Source organism: Lycium ferocissimum, unplaced genomic scaffold, assembly GCF_029784015.1.
Source record: "Lycium ferocissimum isolate CSIRO_LF1 unplaced genomic scaffold, AGI_CSIRO_Lferr_CH_V1 ctg7327, whole genome shotgun sequence".
Classification (NCBI taxonomy): Eukaryota; Viridiplantae; Streptophyta; class Magnoliopsida; order Solanales; family Solanaceae; genus Lycium; species Lycium ferocissimum.
The window spans coordinates 32,657-56,014 of NW_026726733.1; the positions used below are offsets into that span (position 1 = coordinate 32,657).

The 23,358-nt window shown below is 42.7% G+C and overlaps 1 protein-coding gene across 1 annotated transcript in view; it reads right to left on the reverse strand.

Moving 5' to 3' along the window:
- Positions 1–16,657: 16,657 nt before the first annotated feature.
- LOC132045626 (uncharacterized) overlaps positions 16,658–23,358 on the reverse strand; it is a 28,987-nt gene continuing 22,286 nt past the window's right edge. The window contains exon 2 of the mRNA XM_059436212.1: positions 16,658–16,750. Within this exon, the coding sequence (XP_059292195.1) occupies positions 16,658–16,750 (93 nt within the window). The remainder of the gene's footprint in view (positions 16,751–23,358) is intronic.

Sequence of the window (23,358 nt, forward strand, 5' to 3'; positions counted from 1 at the left end):
CTTTTAATGGGCAAACTTTTACGGGACAAGATAACTTTGTGGAAAAATTATCAAAGTTATGTCGGACCCTAAGATACTTATGCCAAGTCCGCCCATAAGGCATAAGTATGCTTGGGTCCGGCATAACTTTGATAATTCCTTCACAAAGATTATGCGGTGGGGCATACTTTTAATGGGCAAACTTTTATGCGGTTCGATAACTTTGTGAAGGAATTATCAAATTTATGTCGGACCCGCATACTTATAATCTATACAAGGCATAAGTATGTCGGTCCGACATAACTTTGGTAATTCCTTAACAAAAGTATACGGTCCAAGATATAGCGAAATTTAAACTTGCCTTGCGAATTTTTTTTAAAATTTTGTTTTTGGGTTCGAACACGGAACCTAAAAAAAAAAAGAAATTTTAAAGATTTCAAATATGAGGGAAAATTTAAAGACCACCCCAAAGAAGGGCAGTTATTGCAATGCCATTTTGGTTAAATTTCAACAAAGATACTAATGGTGGGCCAAATAAAAAAACAATTGTGAATATTCACCAAAGAAAGGCATAAGGAGAGTGATGTTTTACTGGTTTTATTTTCAAGGAATTTTTACTCATTGTAGCTTCTTTGAAAACCTAATTATTAATATTAATTATCTTTTTATTTAATTATATTTAGTAGCTAATTAACTTTTCTAAATTACAATTGATAGCTATATCAAAAATACATACTCAAACATATATATCTTTCTTTTTTTCCCAATTACTATCCATTTCAGATTTTTTATTTCTCAAAACCCTAAAAAATCTCTCTCCCCCATTCTCAACCACCACCACCACGGCCGCACCACCCCTCTCTCTCTTCTCCCTCTCCCTCTGTGCTCACCCCTCTCTTCTAACTCATATGCTATCTTTTTTCTTTTTCTTAATCAATGCATCATTCAAAGGAAATATTAAGTTCAGTACATAAACATAATACAGGTTAGCAGATTGCTATGCAAGAAATCAATCCTAATATTCTCTCGTCAAGTGAATGGCATAGTTTCAGTACGGGACAACATCTTTCAATGGTCTTCACATGACTAAAACCAAACAGGGAGATTGTCAAGGCTCTACTAAATATTTAATCAAGTTAAGCAGGTGAATGGGCGGGTATGCATACAGATGCTTATGCGCCGCCCCTCTCTCTCTTCTCCCTCTCCCTCTGTGCTCACCCCCTCCCCCCCTCTCTCTTCACTCTATCCGGTGATCAACGGGTGTTTGAGTGGCCTGAGATGGCACACGATGCAGACGGTGGCGATGAAGACTTGGCGAGGAAGAAGAAGATGCAGACGGTGGTGTCTCAGATTAGGGTTTTGGTGGTGGTAGAGTCTCAGATTAGGGTTTTGGTGGTGATGGAGAGATTAGGGTTTTTGGTGGCGGTGGTGTCTCAGATCTGGCCGTGTGTATTTTTTATATTTTTGTGTATATTTGTTAAAAGCCAAATACAAATACATTCAAAAAATCTACATCTCACAAATACACTATTTTTTGAATGTATTTGTGTTTATATTTTTTGAGGGTATTTTTTAGTGTATTTTGTTAATAGCCAAACACACTGTTTTTTAATGCATTTATCATGTATTTGAATTTTTTTGTCTTGTATCTGAATGTATTTGTTGAAATCCATTCAAATACATGAAAATTTGAATGTATTTGGCTTCATATGTAGTTGGAATGTACACAATGTATTTGAAATACATCAAAGAAATACATTTAAAAAAAGCCACTGAAATACGTCAAAAATAAAAATAAAAAATCACTAAAATACATCCAAAAAAAAAATCACTGAAATGCATAAAAAAAAAAGACACAAAAATACATTATAGCAAAAAAAATCACTGAAATATATCAAAGCCAAAAAAAAAATTACTATGTATTTGAAAACAAACAAATACACCCGTTAAAATACATATGTTCATTAAATAGTAGCTATGGTTGGTAATATTAAAAAGATAGCTACTAGAGGTAAGGATCTATTAAAGGATAGCTATTCCTGTAAGTTTACCTATTTTCAATGTGTGAGAGATGTGCAAGTAAGAACAAATATGACTGGGAAAAACAAATGTGATACACACAGCTGCATGTTTCCATTTCTTGAAAAGCATATAGATTATATCATTCTATTGGCCCATGGTAAATTTGGGCGTAAATTTGGGCGGAGCATAAATTATTGGAGAAAGAGAACACAAGTGTCGAGTGCACACAAATTAATTATCCAGCCTGGACCCTTACTTTTATATCTCCAAATCTATTTACCCGGATGCCCCCAAAACTATGATACCAACATGGTATCTCTTACATACCATGATGGCATCACAGAAGACTACTCTCATTTCTTCAAGAACACTCACAAGCCCTCTATGAAACCCATATGGTACGTATAATATACTTATAGAGTATCATAAAGGAACATGTTCATTCATTCAAAAAACATCTATCATATAATCATATGATAGATATATACTAAGATAGTATAATGGAGGAAGGGTTTGGGCGAGAGGGTACTCGGATAAATAGATTTGGCCAAACTTGGTAGAAACTAAATTAGTTTATGAGGGGACAGGGCCGGGTAAACATTTTGCCTTGTGTCACGCCCCAAAACCCACCCTAGACGTGACCGGCATCCGACGTCATGAACAACATCAAAAGAACCTAAAAGATGCAATAATAACACTTGAACCCGCCAGGTTCAATAATCACCTCTAACAGTTTATAGAATAAATTCAAACGAATCATGAGATATGAATTAAATTAGCGGAAGTCTTTATTGTTATAAAACTTAATTAAACATATCACATGCCCAAGATTTAAACAACTCGACAACTACCCAAAAGAATGTATACTATGGAGCTTCTAAGATAAAGAATGATTGTCTAACACATCGGGACGCAGCCCGCTAAAATGATAAAATAATGAATAAAGATAATGAGGGTGTCCCACGAATGAACATGTGGGCTCACCAAGTCGGCAGCAACAGCAAGTCCTTCCTAAGCGCACAAGTATCAAGAACCTGTTCTTCTCCGTTACCTAACATACCATCAGAAACAATAATGGTATGCCTGAGTACTTCAAAGGTGTGCCTCGGGGACAACAAGTAATGCGAAAATAGAGTATAATAATACTTAAAGAAATCAGTTCTGAAACCCATGTGAAATCAATATAAAAACAGTTATTCAACTTATGTATCTCAATAAGAATCATCAAAACTGATTATAAAGCCTCTTGTCAAGTTACAACTTTCAATTATGCCTTTCAAATAGATCATGATTGTTAACAACAGTTCCATGAGAAAATAAGAATATCACACATACCAATACAGGCCCAAGAATCAATCACATCGAAGGGATGACCGTAGAGGTTCCCTAAACTCAGCGCACCACACTGGAATATGAAATTCTCGATGGCTATCCTTCCTCCCGAATAGCTAGGCATAAATCACACTCCGGGTATCAAACCCGGTAGTGGCCACTCTTCCTCCCGAATGGATAGGCAATTACCACACTAGGATCCATAGTGGCTACCCTTCCTCCCGAGTGGCTATCCTTCCTCGCGAGTAGCTAGGCCAAACACAACAATAAAGTTCATAGCATAGTAGTCAATTCACAATTTGTCTCAAAGTAGTCACACCATCAATTAGCATTAAAGTTCATTATGCCATATCGTAAAGATAAATCATTTCAAAGAACGTCTTGAAAACGTTTACACTTCTTTAACCAAGATTTCAATGTCATAGTTCAATATGAAAACATTATTACCAACCCTTAGCCGTCCTTATTGACCATCTCTTATAGAAGAAAACGATTATGATTCATATATGTACATAGAGGATAATACAATCAAGGTTTAATGTGGGCTTGTCCCCTCACGCACACCAACCACAATCAAATCATGAAATAGGGTTCTAAAGTATGAGAAAGTTTATTTTTTTATTCAATAAAGAACTTTTGGGAAAGGAGACATAGATTCCAAAATAAGGTTTTCAAAAAGAGACATACATTCCAAAATAAGGTTTTCAAAAAGAGACATTCCTTAATTAAGCCTTACGTATCCTAACAATTCACCTTCTTAGCTAAGAACACCCAAAACCCTAGCTTGAGTTACTTTGAGAAGGATTACTTTGCAAACCCTAGGTTTTTCATTTAAGAATCATGTTAAGAATCACGGGTTTAATGCTAGGATTGATTAATAATGTTAAAGATGTTCTTACCTTAATGTTTGGAGACTTGGAGAAAAGATTTTCGTCCTTAGGGTTTATGAAAATGTGAATAAGTAATAAAATTAACTGAACCCGCTATATATATATCTATATATTGTCACGACCCGACTAGGGCCGCGACTGGTACCGGGGGCTAACCACCGAGCACCACTCATTCTATTACTTATCTTGCCTTCGTTCATATTTCTCATCATTCATGATCATAGAAGGCGACTTTCATTTAAAACATATTTACTTTATAAACATTAGCCCCTTTGGGATTTAAAAATAATAATATACATACGTGCATATACATAAGGACTGTGACACCATACTACCCACACATACGTATCTACGAGCCTCTACTAGAACACTGAACATATGGACGGGACAGGGCCCCGTCATGCCCAAAATATATGTACACAAAATAATGTCTCAAAATAGCACCTCCCGGAATAAAGGAGGGCTTCGCAACTCGCTAATAGCTCCTCCTCCGGATGCATGTACCGTCTCCCCGTCTACCCGTGGGCGATGAGCACGGCGTCCAAAGAAAAGGACGCGATTTAATATTGTACGAGTATGTAAGGCATGAATGAAATAAATATAATAGAGGAGTCATAATGGCAGACGAGGACATAACCTTCGACCGAATACATGTTGTACATATATTACACATAGCATATCATATAGTTTTGCCATGGCGTGTACCTCGTCTTATCATACCTTGGCATATCAGACATACATCATCGCATCATACATGCATTACCATATCATACATACATCATCACATCATACATGCATTACCATATCATACATACATCATCATCGTTAGTTCACGTCCGGTACCCATCGGTACCCATCGACTTCCCCACCGCGTGGTCATGTCCGCCCTTTTCTCGGTACGGTGTAGTCGCACGCAGCCCACTGGTGGTGGTCATGTCCGCCCTTTTCTCGGTACGGTGGAATCATATCATCACACATCACACATTCATCATCATTCATGTCATAATCTCATCATTATACATACTATGCATTCATCATCATACATTTTATAGACTTATGATTATTAACTGTCTTATAAGCATATCATGGCTCTATCATAATTTAGCACCATTATATTTATGTATATACACATATATCATCAAAACATGCATTATATCTTCAAGACATACATTACATCATCAAAACATACATTGGGGCTTTAACGGGCAACTATAGGCGTGTCGGGGTGACATAAGGTCGTGGAACCCCGATGACATTATGGAGTAATCAAATCATCATGTCTCACATTGAAGGGACTAACATTTTAAGGTGAGTGTACATAAGAAGAAGCACCAATGGAACCATGCTTAGAATCATTGAATTCGTGGGCATCATATCTCACTTTAGGATTCTATGACTTATCTCACAACCTCGATTGTCATACTCATGTCACGACCGCAGCCGGATCGGGTGTGTCCTAACTGGACACCCACACGTACCTACCTGTCAGACTAGGCGTACCAACCGGCTAATTCCATTTAAACATACATAAATTCATACAGATATACGATACTTCGCACAAACATATATATGCATATATACATACCGAAACCACGTACGTGCCGTTAGTGGCTATCATAGCATGAGTCGCAACTCGAGCATACGTGCCGACCGGTGACAACCCACAAACCCACGTACAAGTCTGTGCCTCTAACATACGAAAGACGTAGTCGAAGACGGGACGCCCCGCCGTACCCAAATAGTCATATATACGTAACATATGAACAACGAGAAGATATATACCAAAAGCTCTCACTTCCGGATCAAAGGGCTCTCCCAGCGTGACCAAGTCCTAGACCGTTGGCGTATCACGCGGTGCGTCCGTACTGTGCACATGTAACTCTGACCCCGTAGAACGGGGTCGATGAAAGTGTGCCGAGGGGTAAGCGGAAATGTAACATACATAATCATAATCGAATCGAATACGTAAACGCGCGGACAGAATCGGATCCATAGCGTCGGACTTCTGGACGTACGAACAGAGAATCGGACAGTACGGAGGGGTGTCGAACGGGGCTCTCGGTAGGAAGCATAACTCGGAAGTATGACGGACGGAGAATCGGGGTCCGAATCGGACATGCGGACATATGACGGACGGATCTTTATCCGAATCGAGTTTCGGATCGTACATCTGCGAGTCGCCAAGCATATACGAACGTACGCGTCATAAATCGGATCCCGTACACTGTGGACGCGAGTATGAACCGGCCCTCGTAGTACGGGACGCGGTGGGCCGAAGAATACGGATCAAATGCCATCACTGGCCGCCATCCCCATAATATCACATAATCGAGATCATAATCGATACGGACAGATCCCGGCCCGCACATCCGAGGGACGCGGTGAACAATGCGGTGAAGTGCACGAATCACGTAACCCGGCCCGGCGGCGCGTTGAAGGAAGCATTGAGACATCCACGAACAGATCCATGAGAAACCATATACATACGGACCGACGTACGAGACTTAATGAAACCGAAATATTTCGAAGGCAGTCGATCAAATGAGTCGGATTATGTCGAACGTAGTCGAGAATCGTCCCGGATGTCGATCGATATCAAGATTCGGAAGATGATCATAATACGTATTAGTTAGCGGACGGAAACATAATTAAAAAGTACCCGTTAAGAACGAACGTAAATAAATCGATTTGGCCATACGGAGTATCAGGGTTTTGTGGGCCCACCTCGGACCCGATCACGATGATATACATAAATAATAGATAATAATCCTAGGGAGTCGTCCAATAATCATTATAAGGTGTTCCAACTCCGTTTATGGAAGTTACATACATATAGTTTGTTTCGTCGACAGAAGGTAAAGGACGAATAGTTCAACCTTATTGAATGATCTCAAGCTATTTTCAATCTTGGATTGTGAGTCGCAGTAAGTGCAATCAAGGCTCGTTTCCAAGCCCTATTACATTCAGAACATGCCAAAGAAAGATAGGGAAGAGCTTTACATACCTTGGTTGTGCCCTTACGCTCCTTAAGTCTCAATTCCCGTTTCGTCCAAAAACTGCAAATGGTCATCTTTACCAGTTACTATTCATGCAAGTTAACATTTCAACTTTGGTTAGTACTTGGCCACCGAAATTCCGGCAGCACCTCCCCTATAAATATGACACCCCCGAGATTCAACTCGGCTCAAAACTAACCAACAACAAGCCAACAACAGTACCAACAACAATAACAACCAACACAATATGCTTACTTTCCAACGTAATGCCATAATTCTCATTTCGACTTCATACTTTCAAATCAATACTAACTCCACCCATTAAACCTTTATTCATGTTATAAAAATCATCACAACACAACTAACTTATCAAACAAGACAATTCATTTTATTCCAACCTTTTCATAGCTCACGGCCAACGTACATGTTTCCATCTTCAACCCAATTTATTCAACTTCCATCTCCAATATAAATTCTACCAAACTACAACTAGAATGTAACATAAAATTCAACTCATTTCATTTATACAACACTACACACACGGCTCCATACACGACCATGCACATGCACACATACACACACACACACACACGGCCCAACACTCACAACACACAAACTCTTCATACTTCTCATTTATTTCATAAGACCATAACAACATAATCAACATACTAACAATTTTAACAATTTTCCTTCATACAACTACTATGTTCCACTACAACACACCCACACATGCACGGCTAACACACTCACAAACACAATTCCATGATTTCCATACCATTCCACTTTATTCTAACATCCATAAACCTTCCATAACATGAAAGAAAACATGAAATTCTTACCTTTTCCAATAGCTTCTTCTTGCCAAAACAAGCACCCCCTTGACTTGAAAATTATATCAACTTGTAGAGCACCTTAAGCTCACTAAGAATATATGAAAATTACAATTTTTGAACTAGGATTGAAGGCTTGAAAATTTCTCTTTTCTCTCTTTCTCCTTTCCTACCGAAAGGCCTTCTCTTTTTCTCCTTGATTTTTCTTTGATTTCTTGAAACTTCTTGATGAATATATATATCTCTTGCTCCTTTAATATCACATTTAGCACATGGAAGAATAATTAATTATGGATTTGGCCTTGTGCCGCCACCCATACTCTTGGGACTTACTTTCTTATTTTTTTTTGATTTCTCCATTGCTTTATAACCTTGTTTTGAAGTTCCCCGAAACTAATTTCCAAAATTCTAAATTTGCCCTTACGCCTTTTCCATTGTTTCCGCATTCGAAGTTTCCATAACCGGGCATACCTATTAAAAAAAATTCCAAACATAACCTTATTCCTTGTAAGTCAAGGTTACTTCCAAACTTTCGAATACGCAAAAATGCCTGATGTAACATCATTCCCCTTTAAAACATTCGAGTTCATCGAATGTTAAATCAACCTTGTGGTAGGTCAAAATGAGCAGGGGAGGTCCTCTAACAACTACATACCTGCACTTGGTCGAGTACTTGCAAGGATCTTCATTTTCCAACTCCTTCGTCATTCTTCGATATCACCGCATTAGTATGTTCGGGGGTCCTTATTAGTCTGGGCCGGTCCATATGATTTTAAATCGGATATAGGGTGAATAGAATATTTGTCGAGCTGAAGATCAGTAGGTATGTCGAACGGTCGCATCCGAATCGAAGTACGAGAAGCGACGCAGTTACGAATCGTAATCACAGGCGCTGTACCGTACGTATTGATCGTAGCCGTACGCACGGGCGTTCGACAAACCCATATTCGTAGTCAGGTGCTTTGGACTATATCGCTAAATCCGTAGTCGAGAATCGTACACATAGAAATAGGTCGACAAATACTGTAATCGAGTCGGACGTATAGAAATTTATCGGACGATTTGAAATCGTAGCTCGACGTATAGACACATATACCGTACGTATTCGCGATCCGAGGTCGGATGTACGTACGTATGTCGGACGGATCCATCGTGCGAGCATACGTAAATATATCGACAGAAATGTCGCAGTCGGTATGTACGGGAGATTTATCGACGATTTGAAGTCGAATCAGACGTGCCAAAGTATATCTTATTTACGATGATCGGAGTCGACGTGTAGAGGTATATCAAACGGAGACGTAATGAGATTCGAGAAGACGTGGTGTGGTAAAACGACTTCACCAAAACAGGGCGCGAAATATGGCATACGCCGAATCGCGATCGAATCGAACTACCTTTACTATACTCCGAGACTTACGTAAATTTCCTCGTCATCCTACTTACAAACATTTCCAATCACCATTCAAATTTGCTTTGGTTTCGGGACCGTATCGCTTTTCATTCTTCTACGATCTCGTTTGTCTTAATTCCAACCTTTTAGGATCTCTAATTACTCCACATATTCAAATTCCACTTGTTACCCCAAATTCTCATTTAGTCTCCATATCCATATTTGTGAAAAATTCTTGACGTACTCCCGTGGGTCACCCATCCCAGGATTGCTGCGGTCTCGCTAACTTCAAAACTTCCATGCATTCATGCGTTATCGTAATATCCGCGTCAATTGCCTCACACGATCTTTGCCACGTAATTTAGGGCCGTTTAGCACCTTAATAAATTTTCGGAAATTTTCGTACGGTCCCCTTGGCCCAAACTACACAATTACCATATTGCCCCTTCGTATTCCTCAATATCTATTTCCACTTGTACTCGTAATTATCTTTGTCCGGGTTTCTAGATTGATACTGGAGGCGGGGACATTTCGGTTTATCTTTACCATTGTGCAATAATTACTACGAAATCATACATATACATAGGAAATTCGGGAAGCTCATATACATATAAAATAATCAATTTCGGTCCGACTCCGGGAGCCGCTCGTGAGTGTGTCCACCATCATCCTCGTTCGGTCTCGCTCCCTACCTACCCGGCCTCCGCTATCACCGCATCCGAATCCCGGGTAGGATGCATCGACAAATCCCGCTCACCGGCGACCGCATCAAAGAGAAATCCGTAGCACTTCCCTCCGAGGTAGCCGGAGCGGGTGCTCACTCTCGAAACAACCGGCGTAGCCCGAAATCCTCTCCTCCGTCGTCCCGGGCGAAGGCCCGGCGGGACCCGTCTCACAACTATCCTCCGCGGGAGGAAGAAGCCCTGAGGTCATCGCCGCATCCTCCGAGATATCCTCGTGCCGTAGCCATCCTCCACGAATCCTCGCTCTAGAAATCGGAGACTCCGGAGGAATCGGGCCGGGTCCTCCGACGGATCCAGATCGTATCCTGCTCCTCCGGGGATCCTCCGAAGGATCCGTCTTCAATCGAGTAACCGGGGCTTCCGCCATCGCCCTCGGTGACATCCCCCGGGGGCCTTCTCGCACCCCCGTCCCCCCTCGCGAAACCACCCTCTTCATCTTTATCAACCTACAATGCACCCGCAGTGTGCAAAGTCGAAATAATCTCCAACATGCCGGACGTCGATGTTTTTTCGTGAGCTCTCGCTCAGTATTAACAAATACCCGTTAAGTAGGAACCATCCTAACAATACAAACCTCTAACGCACGATCTAAGAGTCAAAGAGAGGGTAACATTACATCTCTAGATGTCCCGTAGCCTCCCGTTTAAGGGGGATGCATGTGGCCCAACACACCGATAAACAAGACTCTTACTAGACACGGCCCGTTGCATATTCCGAGAACCGACCGCTTCGATACCACTTTTGTCACGACCCGCCCCGTGTCCGTGATCGGTGTCCTAACTGACACCCACACGTACCTACTCACAAACTAGGCGTACCAACCGCCAATTCCATTTAAACATACATAAATTCATACGGATATACGATACTTCGCACAAACATACATATGCATATATACATACTGAAACCTGTACAGAAGCCGTTAGGGCTATCATAGCAGACAGAGTCGCAAACTCGAGCATACGTACCTGACCAATGACAACCCACAAACCCACGACAGTCTACAGTTTAACATACGTATCGTAGTCGAAGACGGACAGTGGCCCCGCCGTACCCAAATAGTCATACATACGTAACATATGAACAAAGAAGATATATACCAAAGCACGGGGCCCGATCAAAGCGTAGCTTAAACAACAGACCGAAGTCCTAGACCTGGCGTATCACGCGGGGTGCGTCCGTACTCGTGGGCATGTAAATACGCCCCCGTAACAAGTTAGTACGAAAGTGTACCGAGTATGTAAAAGAAATGTAACATACATAATCATAATCGTAATCGAATACGTAAAACCGTAACGACGAATCGCATCCATAGCCGAGTCAAAACTTGGTGAGCGTACGACGTAATCGTAATTCGTAGGTACGTAGGTGTCGTCAATGCTCTCAATTTTGCAAGATAACTGGCATGATGGCATGTGTAATCGGTCCGAATCGACATACGTTGCACATACATGCATGCATCTTTATCCAAATCGTAGTTTCGCATCATTTACGCAGTCATAAGTATATACGTACATACACATCATAAATCGCATCCCGCCCTTTTAATAAGGACGCGGTATCGCAACCCGCCCTCGTAAGACGGACGCGCGTACGTACGTAATCGTATCAAATGCCATCCCGCCGCCATCCCCATAATATCACATAATCGCATCGCATCATAATCGATACATACGTATCCCGGCCCGCACATCCGAGGGACGCGTGAACAATGCTGAAGTGCACGAACCATGCACTGCCCGGCGCAATAAGGAAGTATCGAGACATCCACGACCGTATCCACGAGAAACCATATATACATGTACGTACCGACATACGTACTTAATGAAACCGAAATATTTCTAAGGTAGGTCGATCAAGGCGAGTCGATTATGTCGAATGTAGCATCCGTAATCGTCCCGTATGTCGACCGATATCAAGATTCAAGATAATCATAATACGTATTAGTTAGCTGACGAAACATAATTAAAAAGTACCTATGAAGAACGAACAAATAAATCGATTTGGGCCATACGGTGAGTATCGTGGTTTGTGGGCCCACTCGACCGATCACGATGATATACATAAATAATAGATAATAATCCTAGTGAGTCGTCCAATAATCATTATAAGGTGTTCCAACTCCGTTTATGGAAGTTACATACATATAGTTTGTTTCGTCGACGAAAGATAAAGGAATAATTCAACCTTATTTAATGATCTCAAGCTATTTTCAATCTTGGATTGTGAGTCGCGAAGTGCAATCAAGGTCGCCCAAGCCTCGTTACATTCGTAACATGCCAAAGAAAGATAGGAAGGCTTTACATACCTTGGTCAGGCCCTTACGCTCCTTAAGTCTCAATTCTGGTTTCTGGGAACCGTAAACGGTCATCTTTACCAGCTACTATTCATGCAAGTTAACATTTCAACTTTGGTTAGTACTTGGCCACCGAAATTCCGGCAGCACCTCCCCTATAAATATGACACCCCCGAGATTCAACTCGGCTCAAACTAACCAACAACAAGCCAACAACAAGACCAACAACAACAACAATCAACACAATATGCCTACTTTCCAACATAATGCCATAATTCTCATTTCAACTTCATACTTTCAAATCAATACTAACTCTACCCATTAAACCTTTATTCATGTTATAAAAATCATCACAACACAACTAACTTATCAAACAAGACAATTCATTTTTATTCCAACCTTTTCATAGCTCACGGCCAACATACATGTTTCCATCTTCAACCCAATTTATTCAACTTCCATCTCCAATATAAATTCTACCAAACTACAACTAGAATGTAACATAAAATTCAACTCATTTCATTTATACAACACTACACACACGGCTCCAACGTCGACTCAAATTTTTTATTTTTTTTTCCTTAAAACGAGAATTGAAAATTGTAAATGAAATACCAAAATCGACACGTAGCTCGAGGCATCTCAAAACATGATATATATACATACGACATAAAACAAGGCGAGCCAAAAGGGCCTCCGCCATTTCTGTACAACAAAATAATGGCCGACATGGCCAAACAGTAACCATGACTCCCACACTGTTCGCAGACTTCTAAAGAGTATGACCTGCAAATATATACACAACATTATACCAAAACGAGAACGCCTCCGAGCAAGAGAAGCCGTCGACTCTCAATACCGGCCTTCCCTAAGCGGTGAATCACCGGTCGCGTCCCCGAACTCGCGGGCATGAAACGCAGCCCCCGAAGAAAGGGGGTCAGTACGGAATATGTACTGAATATGTAAAGCATCACTGAAGCAAGAAATAGGAAAGTACAACAATGAGCAAGTTTAGGTTACCTGACATGAATTAAATATTTAAATAAAATAGTCCCTTCGGACGGCCGCTTCCGGCCTAATAATAATAACAATAATAGTAATAACAATAGTAATAACAATGATAATAATATCAATAATCCCCTTCGGGTGTGCCGGTTCCGGCATACGTCTATCCTGGCCCCTTCGGACATGCCGGTTCCGGAATAAAATGATGGCCCCTTCGGGCATGCCGGTCCAACATACGTCTATCCCGGCCCCATCGGACATGCTGGCCCCGACATAATCCTAGCCCCTTCGGGCATGTCACTCGCGGCATACGGCTACCCTGGCCCCATCGGGCATGCCACTCGCGACATAATACTAATACTAGCCCCATCGGGCATAATAATAGTAGTAGTAAGAATAATAAAATCTCACACCCCCTTCGGAGTGGTTTTGGAAAAGTTTATAAAATATCACACTCCCTTCGGAATGGTTTTAAAAAGTTTTATAAAATATCACACTCCCTTCGGAGTGGTTTTGTACGCACCCCCTTCGGAGCGGTTTTAGAAAAGCCTTAGAAAATAATACATTACTTAATAGAGTCATTTATGGTAGTTTCAAGACAATTCGGTTACATTCCTGCAAGTTACGGGCGTTTGAGCATTTTCCAACAAGATATAAGCATTCTAGTTCAATCGCACTGAATGAATAGTGCTCAATTTCAGAATCGAGTTTCGATGAACAGAATAACCCCCGAGGCTCAAATTCAAGCCTAGTATACCTAGGACATGCCAAAAGAAGGAGAGGAATAGCTTCACATACCTCACGGGTGCCTTATGCTCGCTTGAGCTCAATTCCCGTTTCGTCCGAATCTGCAAAATGGTCACCTTTACCGGTTACTATTCATGAGAGTTAGCATTTAAGTCTTGGTTTCTATTTGGCTACCGAAATTTCGGCAAAGACTTCCCCTATAAATATAGCATCCCCGAGATTCAACTCGGCTCGAATAACAACAACCAACCCAACAACAACATCAACAACATCAATAATCGCTACAAAGCACATATGAACACAAATAGTCTTTCTTTCAACATAATACTTCAACTTCCGTTCTAACTTCACACTTTTCATCCAATATCGATATTTTCATATTTGTCTACTAATTCAAGGCCATTCAAATACGACCCAAGGACATTTCACCTTATTCTACAAAACATACAAGATTTCCATCAAACCATAAGTTATCCAAAATTTCAAATTTTCAACATAAATATCCATAACATATTTCCATCTTCCATTTCCATAACCCATAATCACAATTCACATCTAAGTTCTCACTTTCATCATTATATGAAAACTACATAAAAATCACATAATTTCTCATAACAACATAAAACCAATTTCAACACCAACTTAACTCATTAAACCTTTCTTTTTCATTACAAACGTCACAACAACACAATTAACAAACTAAATAAAATCAAACTCACTTCTTTTTCCACATCAAGTGGCTCACGGCCACATCCATATTCCATATACACACACGCCATGCACACACACGTCACACTTTCATAATTCTCGTCTAATTCTAATCATCATAACATATAAATTCATTTCATAACTTAAAACACAAGAATCTTACCTTTTTCTTGAATTTTCAACTTTCCGCCAACGGAGTTCTTTCTCCAAACCAATTATACTATGTCGTAGAGCACCTCAAGCTTGTTAAGAATTCGCGAAGAACAAGATTTTTGAGTCAAGATTGAAGCTCCAAGAATTTTTTTCTTTTCTTTTCTCTTCTTCCTCCTCTTAGCCGTAGCCTTCTTCTTTTTTTTTTCTCAATTTTTCTTGAAGTTTCTATAGTTATTCATGCATGATTATCTCTTATATTAACATTAAGTGGTCATGTGACCACCACATGCATGGCTTGGGCCAAGGCTTTGGCCGGCCACCCCATTAATTTGGGCCCAATTTTTCTCTTTTTTTTTTTTGAGCCCAATTGGCTAGGAATCGTATTTCGCAAATTCCCGAAATAAATTTTCAAGATTCCAATTTTGCCCTTGGCCTTCTCCAATGTTCTCGTGTCAATATTTTCCATAAGTAACGACATACACACCACATAAAATCAAAGCATAGCCTTATTCTTACAAATCACAATTATGCCCAAATTTTCCGAATGCACAAAAACACGGGATGTAACATCCTCCCCCCCTTTAAGACATTCGTCCTCGAATGTTAAATTAGCCTTATAGGTCTTACAAGCAATTTGGGGAAGGTTCTTTAGGAGACAGTACGCATAAATCATTCACCGATTAAAACAATCAACTGCAGAATTTATATTACCTGGTGGTACATCCTGCGGTGCCTCGGGACCTGGTCTCCCGCCTAGTGCATAGATACGATGTGGGGGTCCTGCACTGGGACTAGGTGCTCTACCTCTGCCCCTACCTCGACCAGAAGAAGTCTGAGGTCCTGTCTCGGAGGCTCTTACCGAAGGTGACGACGCGGCTACCGAATTTCCAGGAGCAGTATGGCCCACTCCCTGTGGACACTCTCTAGCATAGTGTGTCGGATCACCACAAGTATAACACACACCCCGTCGGCATTGCCCCACATGACGTCTTCCGCAATTCGCACATCGAGGAGGGGCCATCGCCTCCTGCCCCGACCATGCCTGCTGCTGAGAACCTGACGCATAAGACGAACTCTGTCCCTGCCGAGGGAATGTCTCTCTACCCCGCTGAGGTCCACGAAATTGCGAAGGTGCACTATACTGGGGTCTGCTCTCGCTGGTGGAACCCTTACCCCGACCTTCTGTCCTGGCCCTCTTGGGCTGGCTGCCACTCGGCTCTGAAATAGCCTCTCGCTGGCGCTTACGATCCTCTGCCCCCTGAGCATAAGCTTGAATACGAGCTATATCTATGCCCGGCTGCATTGCCACTGGCATACACATCTCCTGCAACTCTGAGTCCAATCCCGCTACATACCGGTGAACTCTATCCTCCATTTCCTGCACAATAGTGGGGGCATACCCACAGGCTAAGGAGTCGAACTCCACACTATACTCTCTCACCGTCATACCACCCCGTCGCGGTTTAAGGAATCTATCAACCTTTGCTCGTCTCAACTCGGGTGGCATATAATGACGCAAAAAGGCGTCCGAGAATTCCCCGCCACGTCGGCGGAAGGGCGTCACTACCTCTCGACAATCTCCATGACTGGTACCGCATTAATTGCGATGCCCTGTAACCTATAAGCAGCTAGCTCAACCGACTCTGTAGCTGATGCCTTCATTATATTCAAAGTACGCTGCATACCATCTATAAACTCTCGAGGATCGCATTAGGGTCCGTGCCCTTAAACTCGGGGGACTCAATGTAAGAAAATCCCGTGCTCGCACTAGCAGCCTATCGGGATACTCGTAACTCCTACTCGTTGTCCGGCCGAGTAGCAAGCATCCGAGTTAACAAACGTATGGCATCTTTCATTTCGCCGATCTCCCGACGCCGGGCATCCGACCGAGAGGCCGGAGATGCGGTGCCGGGACCGGAGCCGGGGCCGGGTCGGTGCCTCTCTCGCCTCCCTCCGGCGATGGGGAGGTGGGAGGACTCGGGCCGGATGCGTATTCCGAATAGTACCTATTTTCAATCATAAGTCCGAGCTCTAGTAGACACCGGGGGCTTGGCTAATCGCCTCATCCGCAAAACTCGCTTTGCCCTTCGGGGCCGCCGTCGCTTTACCTTTCTTAGGCGGCATTACTGAAAGCACATAAGATCATTAAATTAGGGACTTTATGTACAACACCGCTCTATACGCACGATCTACACCATGAAAGAAAGAATGACACCCTATTAATGTCTCGTAGCTTCCTGTTTATAGATGTGGTGCACAACACACCGATAAACAAGACTCTACTAGACACAGTCTGCGAACATACCGAGGACTGACCTGCTCTGATACCACTTTGTCACACCCCAACCTTCGTCAGGGCGTGGCGGGCACCCGACTCTCATCAGAGTCGAGCGAACCCTTAAACGTCGACTCAAATTTTTTTTTTCCTTAAAACGAGAATTGAAAATTGTAAATGAAATACCAAAATCGACACGTAGCTCGAGGCATCTCAAAACATGATATATATACATACGACATAAAACAAGGCGAGCCAAAAGGGCCTCCGCCATTTCTGTACAACAAAATAATGGCCGACATGGCCAAACAAGAACTATGACTCCCACACCTGTTCGCGCAGACTTCTAAAGAGTATGACCTCACTATATTCAAATATATACACAACATTATACCAAAACGAACAGCCTCCGGAGCAAGAGAAGTCGTTCGACTCTCAATACTCCTTCCCTAGCGGCAAATCACACGGGTCGCGTCCCGAACTCCGCGGGCATGAAACGCAACGCCCCGAAAGAAAGGGGTCGATGCACGGAATATGTACTGAATATGTAAAGCATCACTGAAGCAAGAAATAGGAAAGTACAACAGTAAGCAAGTTTAGGTTACCTGACATGAATTAAATATTTAAATAAAATAGTCCCTTCGGACGGCCGCTTCCGGCCTAATAATAATAACAATAATAGTAATAACAATAGTAATAACAATGATAATAATATCAATAATCCCCTTCGGGTGTGCCGGTTCCGGCAGATACGTCTATCCCGGCCCTTCGGACATGCCGGTTCCGAATAAAATGAAGGCCCCTTCGGGCATGCCGGTCCAACATACGTCTATCCCGGCCCCATCGGACATGCGGCCCCGACATAATCCTAGCCCCCGGGCATGTCACTCGCGGCATACGGCTACCCCCGGCCCCATCGGGCATGCCACTCGCGACATAATACTAATACTAGCCCCATCGGGCATAATAATAGTAGTAGTAAGAATAATAAAATCTCACACCCCTTCGGAGTGGTTTTGGAAAAGTTTATAAAATATCACACTCCCTTCGGAATGGTTTTAAAAAGTTTTATAAAATATCACACTCCCTTTTGTACGCACCCCCTTCGGAGTGGTTTTAGAAAAGCCTTAGAAAATAATACATCACCCCCCTTCGGAGCGGTTTTAGAAAAGCCTTAGAAAATAATACATTACTTAATAGAGTCATTTATGGTAGTTTCAAGACAATTCGGTTACATTCCTGCAAGTTACGGGCGTTTGAGCATTTTCCAACAAGATATAAGCATTCTAGTTCAATCGCACTGAATGAATAGTGCTCAATTTCAGAATCGAGTTTCGATGAACAAAATAACCCCCGAGGCTCAAATTCAAGCCTAGTATACCTAGGACATGCCAAAAGAAGGAGAGGGATAGCTTCACATACCTCACGGGTGCCTTATGCTCGCTTGAGCTCAATTCCCGTTTCGTCCGGAATCGCAAATGGTCACCTTTACCGATTCTATTCATGAGAGTTAGCATTTAAGTCTTGGTTTCTATTTGGCTACCGAAATTTCGGCAAAGACTTCCCCTATAAATATAGCATCCCCGAGATTCAACTCGGCTCGAATAACAACAACCAACCCAACAACAACATCAACAACATCAATAATCGCTACAAAGCACATATGAACACAAATAGTCTTTCTTTCAACATAATACTTCAACTTCCGTTCTAACTTCACACTTTTCATCCAATATCGATATTTTCATATTTGTCTACTAATTCAAGGCCATTCAAATACGACCCAAGGACATTTCACCTTATTCTACAAAACATACAAGATTTCCATCAAACCATAAGTTATCCAAAATTTCAAATTTTCAACATAAATATCCATAACATATTTCCATCTTCCATTTCCATAACCCATAATCACAATTCACATCTAAGTTCTCACTTTCATCATTATATGAAAACTACATAAAAATCACATAATTTCTCATAACAACATAAAACCAATTTCAACACCAACTTAACTCATTAAACCTTTCTTTTTCATTACAAACGTCACAACAACACAATTAACAAACTAAATAAAATCAAACTCACTTCTTTTCCACATCAAGTGGCTCACGGCCACATCCATATTCCATATACACACACGCCATGCACACACACGTCACCCTTTCATAATTCTCGTCTAATTCTAATCATCATAACATATAAATTCATTTCATAACTTAAAACACAAGAATCTTACCTTTTTCTTGAATTTTCAACTTTCCGCCAACGGAGTTCTTTCTCCAAACCAATTATACTATGTCGTAGAGCACCTCAAGCTTGTTAAGAATTCGCGAAGAACAAGATTTTTGAGTCAAGATTGAAGCTCCAAGAATTTTTTTCTTTTCTTTTCTCTTCTTCCTCCTCTTAGCCGTAGCCTTCTTCTTTTTTTTTTTCTCAATTTTTCTTGAAGTTTCTATAGTTATTCATGCATGATTATCTCTTATATTATCATTAAGTGGTCATGTGACCACCACATGCATGGCTTGGGCCAAGGCTTTGGCCGGCCACCCCATTAATTTGGGCCCAATTTTTCTCTTTTTTTTTTTGAGCCCAATTGGCTAGGAATCGTATTTCGCAAATTCCCGAAATAAATTTTCAAGATTCCAATTTTGCCCTTGGCCTTCTCCAATGTTCTCGTGTCAATATTTTCCATAAGTAACGACATACACACCACATAAAATCAAAGCATAGCCTTATTCTTACAAATCACAATTATGCATCCAAAATTCCAAATTTGGCCTTTTCCATTGGATTCAAGTTTCCATAACCGGCGTAGTATTAAAGCATCCGAATCGAAGTACGAAGCGTAGCAGACAGAATCGTAATCATACGTTGTACCAGACAGATTCATGATCGAGCCAGACGCACAGAAGCATGTCGGACAAACCCATATTCAGAGTCAGGTGCACTGGACTATATCGGCTAAATCCGTGAGTCGGGGAATCGGACACATAGAAATAGGTCGGGACTATATCGGACAAATGCGAATCGGAGTCGGACGTATAGAAATTTATCGGACCGATTTGAAATCGAGTCGGACGTATAGACACGTATACCCCGGACGGATTCGCGGTCGAGGTCGGATGTACGGACGTATGTCGGACGGTCCGCGATCGAGGGCGGACATACGTAAATATATCGAACGAGTCATATCGAGGCGGATGTGCGAGAGATTTATCAGACAGATTTGAAGTCAGAATCAGACGTACCAAAGTATATCGGACAGAATTATGATCGGAGTCGGACGTATAGAGGTATATCAAACAGAGACGTAATGAGATTCAGAAGCACAGGGGTGTAGTAAACGGAGCTTCACCGAAAACAGGGGCGCAGAAATATGGCATACAGAATCGCGATCAGAATCGAACTACCTTTACTATACTTCGAGAGACTTACGAAGATTTCCTCGTCGTCCTACTTACCAACATTTCCAATCGCCATTCAAATTTGCTGCGGTTTCGGGACCGTGCGCTTTTCGTTACGCTTCTACGATCTCGTCTTGTCTTAATCGGTGTAACCTTTTCGGGACCTCAATTATTCCACATATTCAAATTCCAAAGTTACCCCAAATTCTCATTTAGTCTCCATATCCATATTTGTGAAAAAATTCTTGACGTACTTCCGGGGGGGGTCACCCATCCCGAGATTGCTGCGGTCTCGGCTCGCTTAACTTCGGAAACTTCCATACATTCGATGCGTTATCGGTAATATCAACTTGCGTCAATGCCTCACACGATCTTTGCCACGTAATTTAGGGCCGTTTAGCACCTTAATAAATTTTTTCGAAATTTTCGTAGCGGGTCCCCACCCGGTCCAAACTACACAATTACCGTATTGCCCTTCGAGTTCCTCGATATCTATTTCCACTTGTACTCATAATTATCTTCCATCCGGGGTTTCTAGATTGATACCGAGGCGGGGGACATTTCGGTCGCCATTATTGTCCTTGGATAATATCTTACGGAAATCATACATACGCATGGGAAATTCTAGGAAGCTCATATACTTATAAAATAATCAATTTCGGGTCGACACAGGGAGGGCGCCGTGCGGTGTGTCCCTGCCATCATCCTCGTGCGTACGCTCCCCTACCTGCACAACCTCACGCTATCACTTTCTTGTCCCCGAATCGGAGGGGTATAGATGATCGGACAAATCCGGCTCCGGGTGACCGGATCAAAAGAAATCCGTAGCACTCTCCGGGGTGGCCGGGCTGACATGGTGCTCCTCTCGCGGTAACAGGCGGCGTACCCCGGGGAAATCCTCTCTCTCGTCGTCCCGGAGAAGAAGGCTCCGATGGACTGTCTCGTAACTGTCCTCTCCGGAGGTAAGAAGCTACGGAGGGGTCGTCGCCGGATCCTGCGAGATATCGTGTCCGTAACCATCCTCCACGGAATCCTCTTGCTCTAGAAATCGGAGACTGCGGAGGAATCGTAGGCCCCAGGTCCTCCGACGGATCCGGGTGCCGGTAACTTGTCCTCCGTGGGATCCTCCGAAGGGTCCGTCTCGATCGAGTAGCCAGGGCTCTGCCTACTCGGCCCCAGGTGACATCACAGGGAGCCTTCTTGGCACCCCCATCCCCCTCGTCGAAACCACCCTCTTCATCTTTATCAACCTACAATCACATAACGAGGAGGGTCGACATAATTTCCCCGAAAAATGCGACGTACGATGCTGCGGAGCCTCGGCGTGGACACGGCAATTCGTTGCGAGGAACCGTCCCAACAATACGGCTCATCGCACGATCACAGATTCCAAGAAAGGGTAACATAACATCCTAGATGTCCTGTAGCCTCTGTTTATAGATGTGGGGCCCAACTGACACGCGATAAACAAGACTGCTGACACGGCTTTGCGGACGTTAGAGAACGACCGCTACGATGCCACTTTTGTCACGACCCGACCCCCGTGGGCGTGGCCCAGGTGTCTATCGGACACCCGCGCGTGCCTACATCGGACTAGGCGTACCAACCGGCTAATTCCATTTAAACATACATAAATTCATACGGATATACGATACTTCGCACAAACATACATATGCGTATATACATGCGAGCACATGCGAGAAGCCGTTAGGGCTATCATAGCAGACAAAGTCGCAAACTCGAACATACGTACCTGACCAGTGACAACCCACAAACCCACAGACATGTCTACAGGCCTCTAACATACAGAACAGAATCAGAAGACGGGACAGGGCCCCGCCGTACCCAAATAGTCATACATACAGAACATATGAACAACAGAAGATATATACCAAAAGTATCAGCTCCGGATCAAAGGGAGCTCTCCCAGCTTGACGGATGAAGTCCTGAACCGGTGGCGTATCCGTGCGCGGTGCGTCCGTGCACGTGGGCATGTAACACGGCCCCCGTAGAACGAGGGGTCGGTACGGAAATGTACGAGTATGTAAAGCGAAACATAACATACATAATCATAATCGAGAATCGAATACGTAAAATCGTGGCAGCGCGGACGAGAATCGGATCATAGGGCGGGAGTCGGACTTACGAGCGTACGGACGAGGAATCGGACCCCGGAGGTACGGAGGGGGTGTCGAGACGAGGCTCTCGGCCCGGAAGCATAACTCGTATGACGGACGAGAATCGGGGTCGAATCGACATGCGGACATATGACGGAGACGGATCTTTGTCAATCGGAGTTTCGGATCATGCATGCGAGTCATAAGCATATACGGACATACACGTCATACATCGGATCCCGGCCGCCCCATAAGGGACGCGGTATGAGAACCGACCCTCGTAATACGGGACGCGGTGGACGAACGAGAATCAAATCAAATGCCATCACGGCCGTCCCCATAATATCACATAATCGGATCATAATCGGATACGGACGGATCCGGCCGCACGTCAGAGGGACGCGGTGAGCAATGCGGTGGAAGTGCACGAATCACGAGAACACCGGCCGGGCGCGGTGAAGGAAG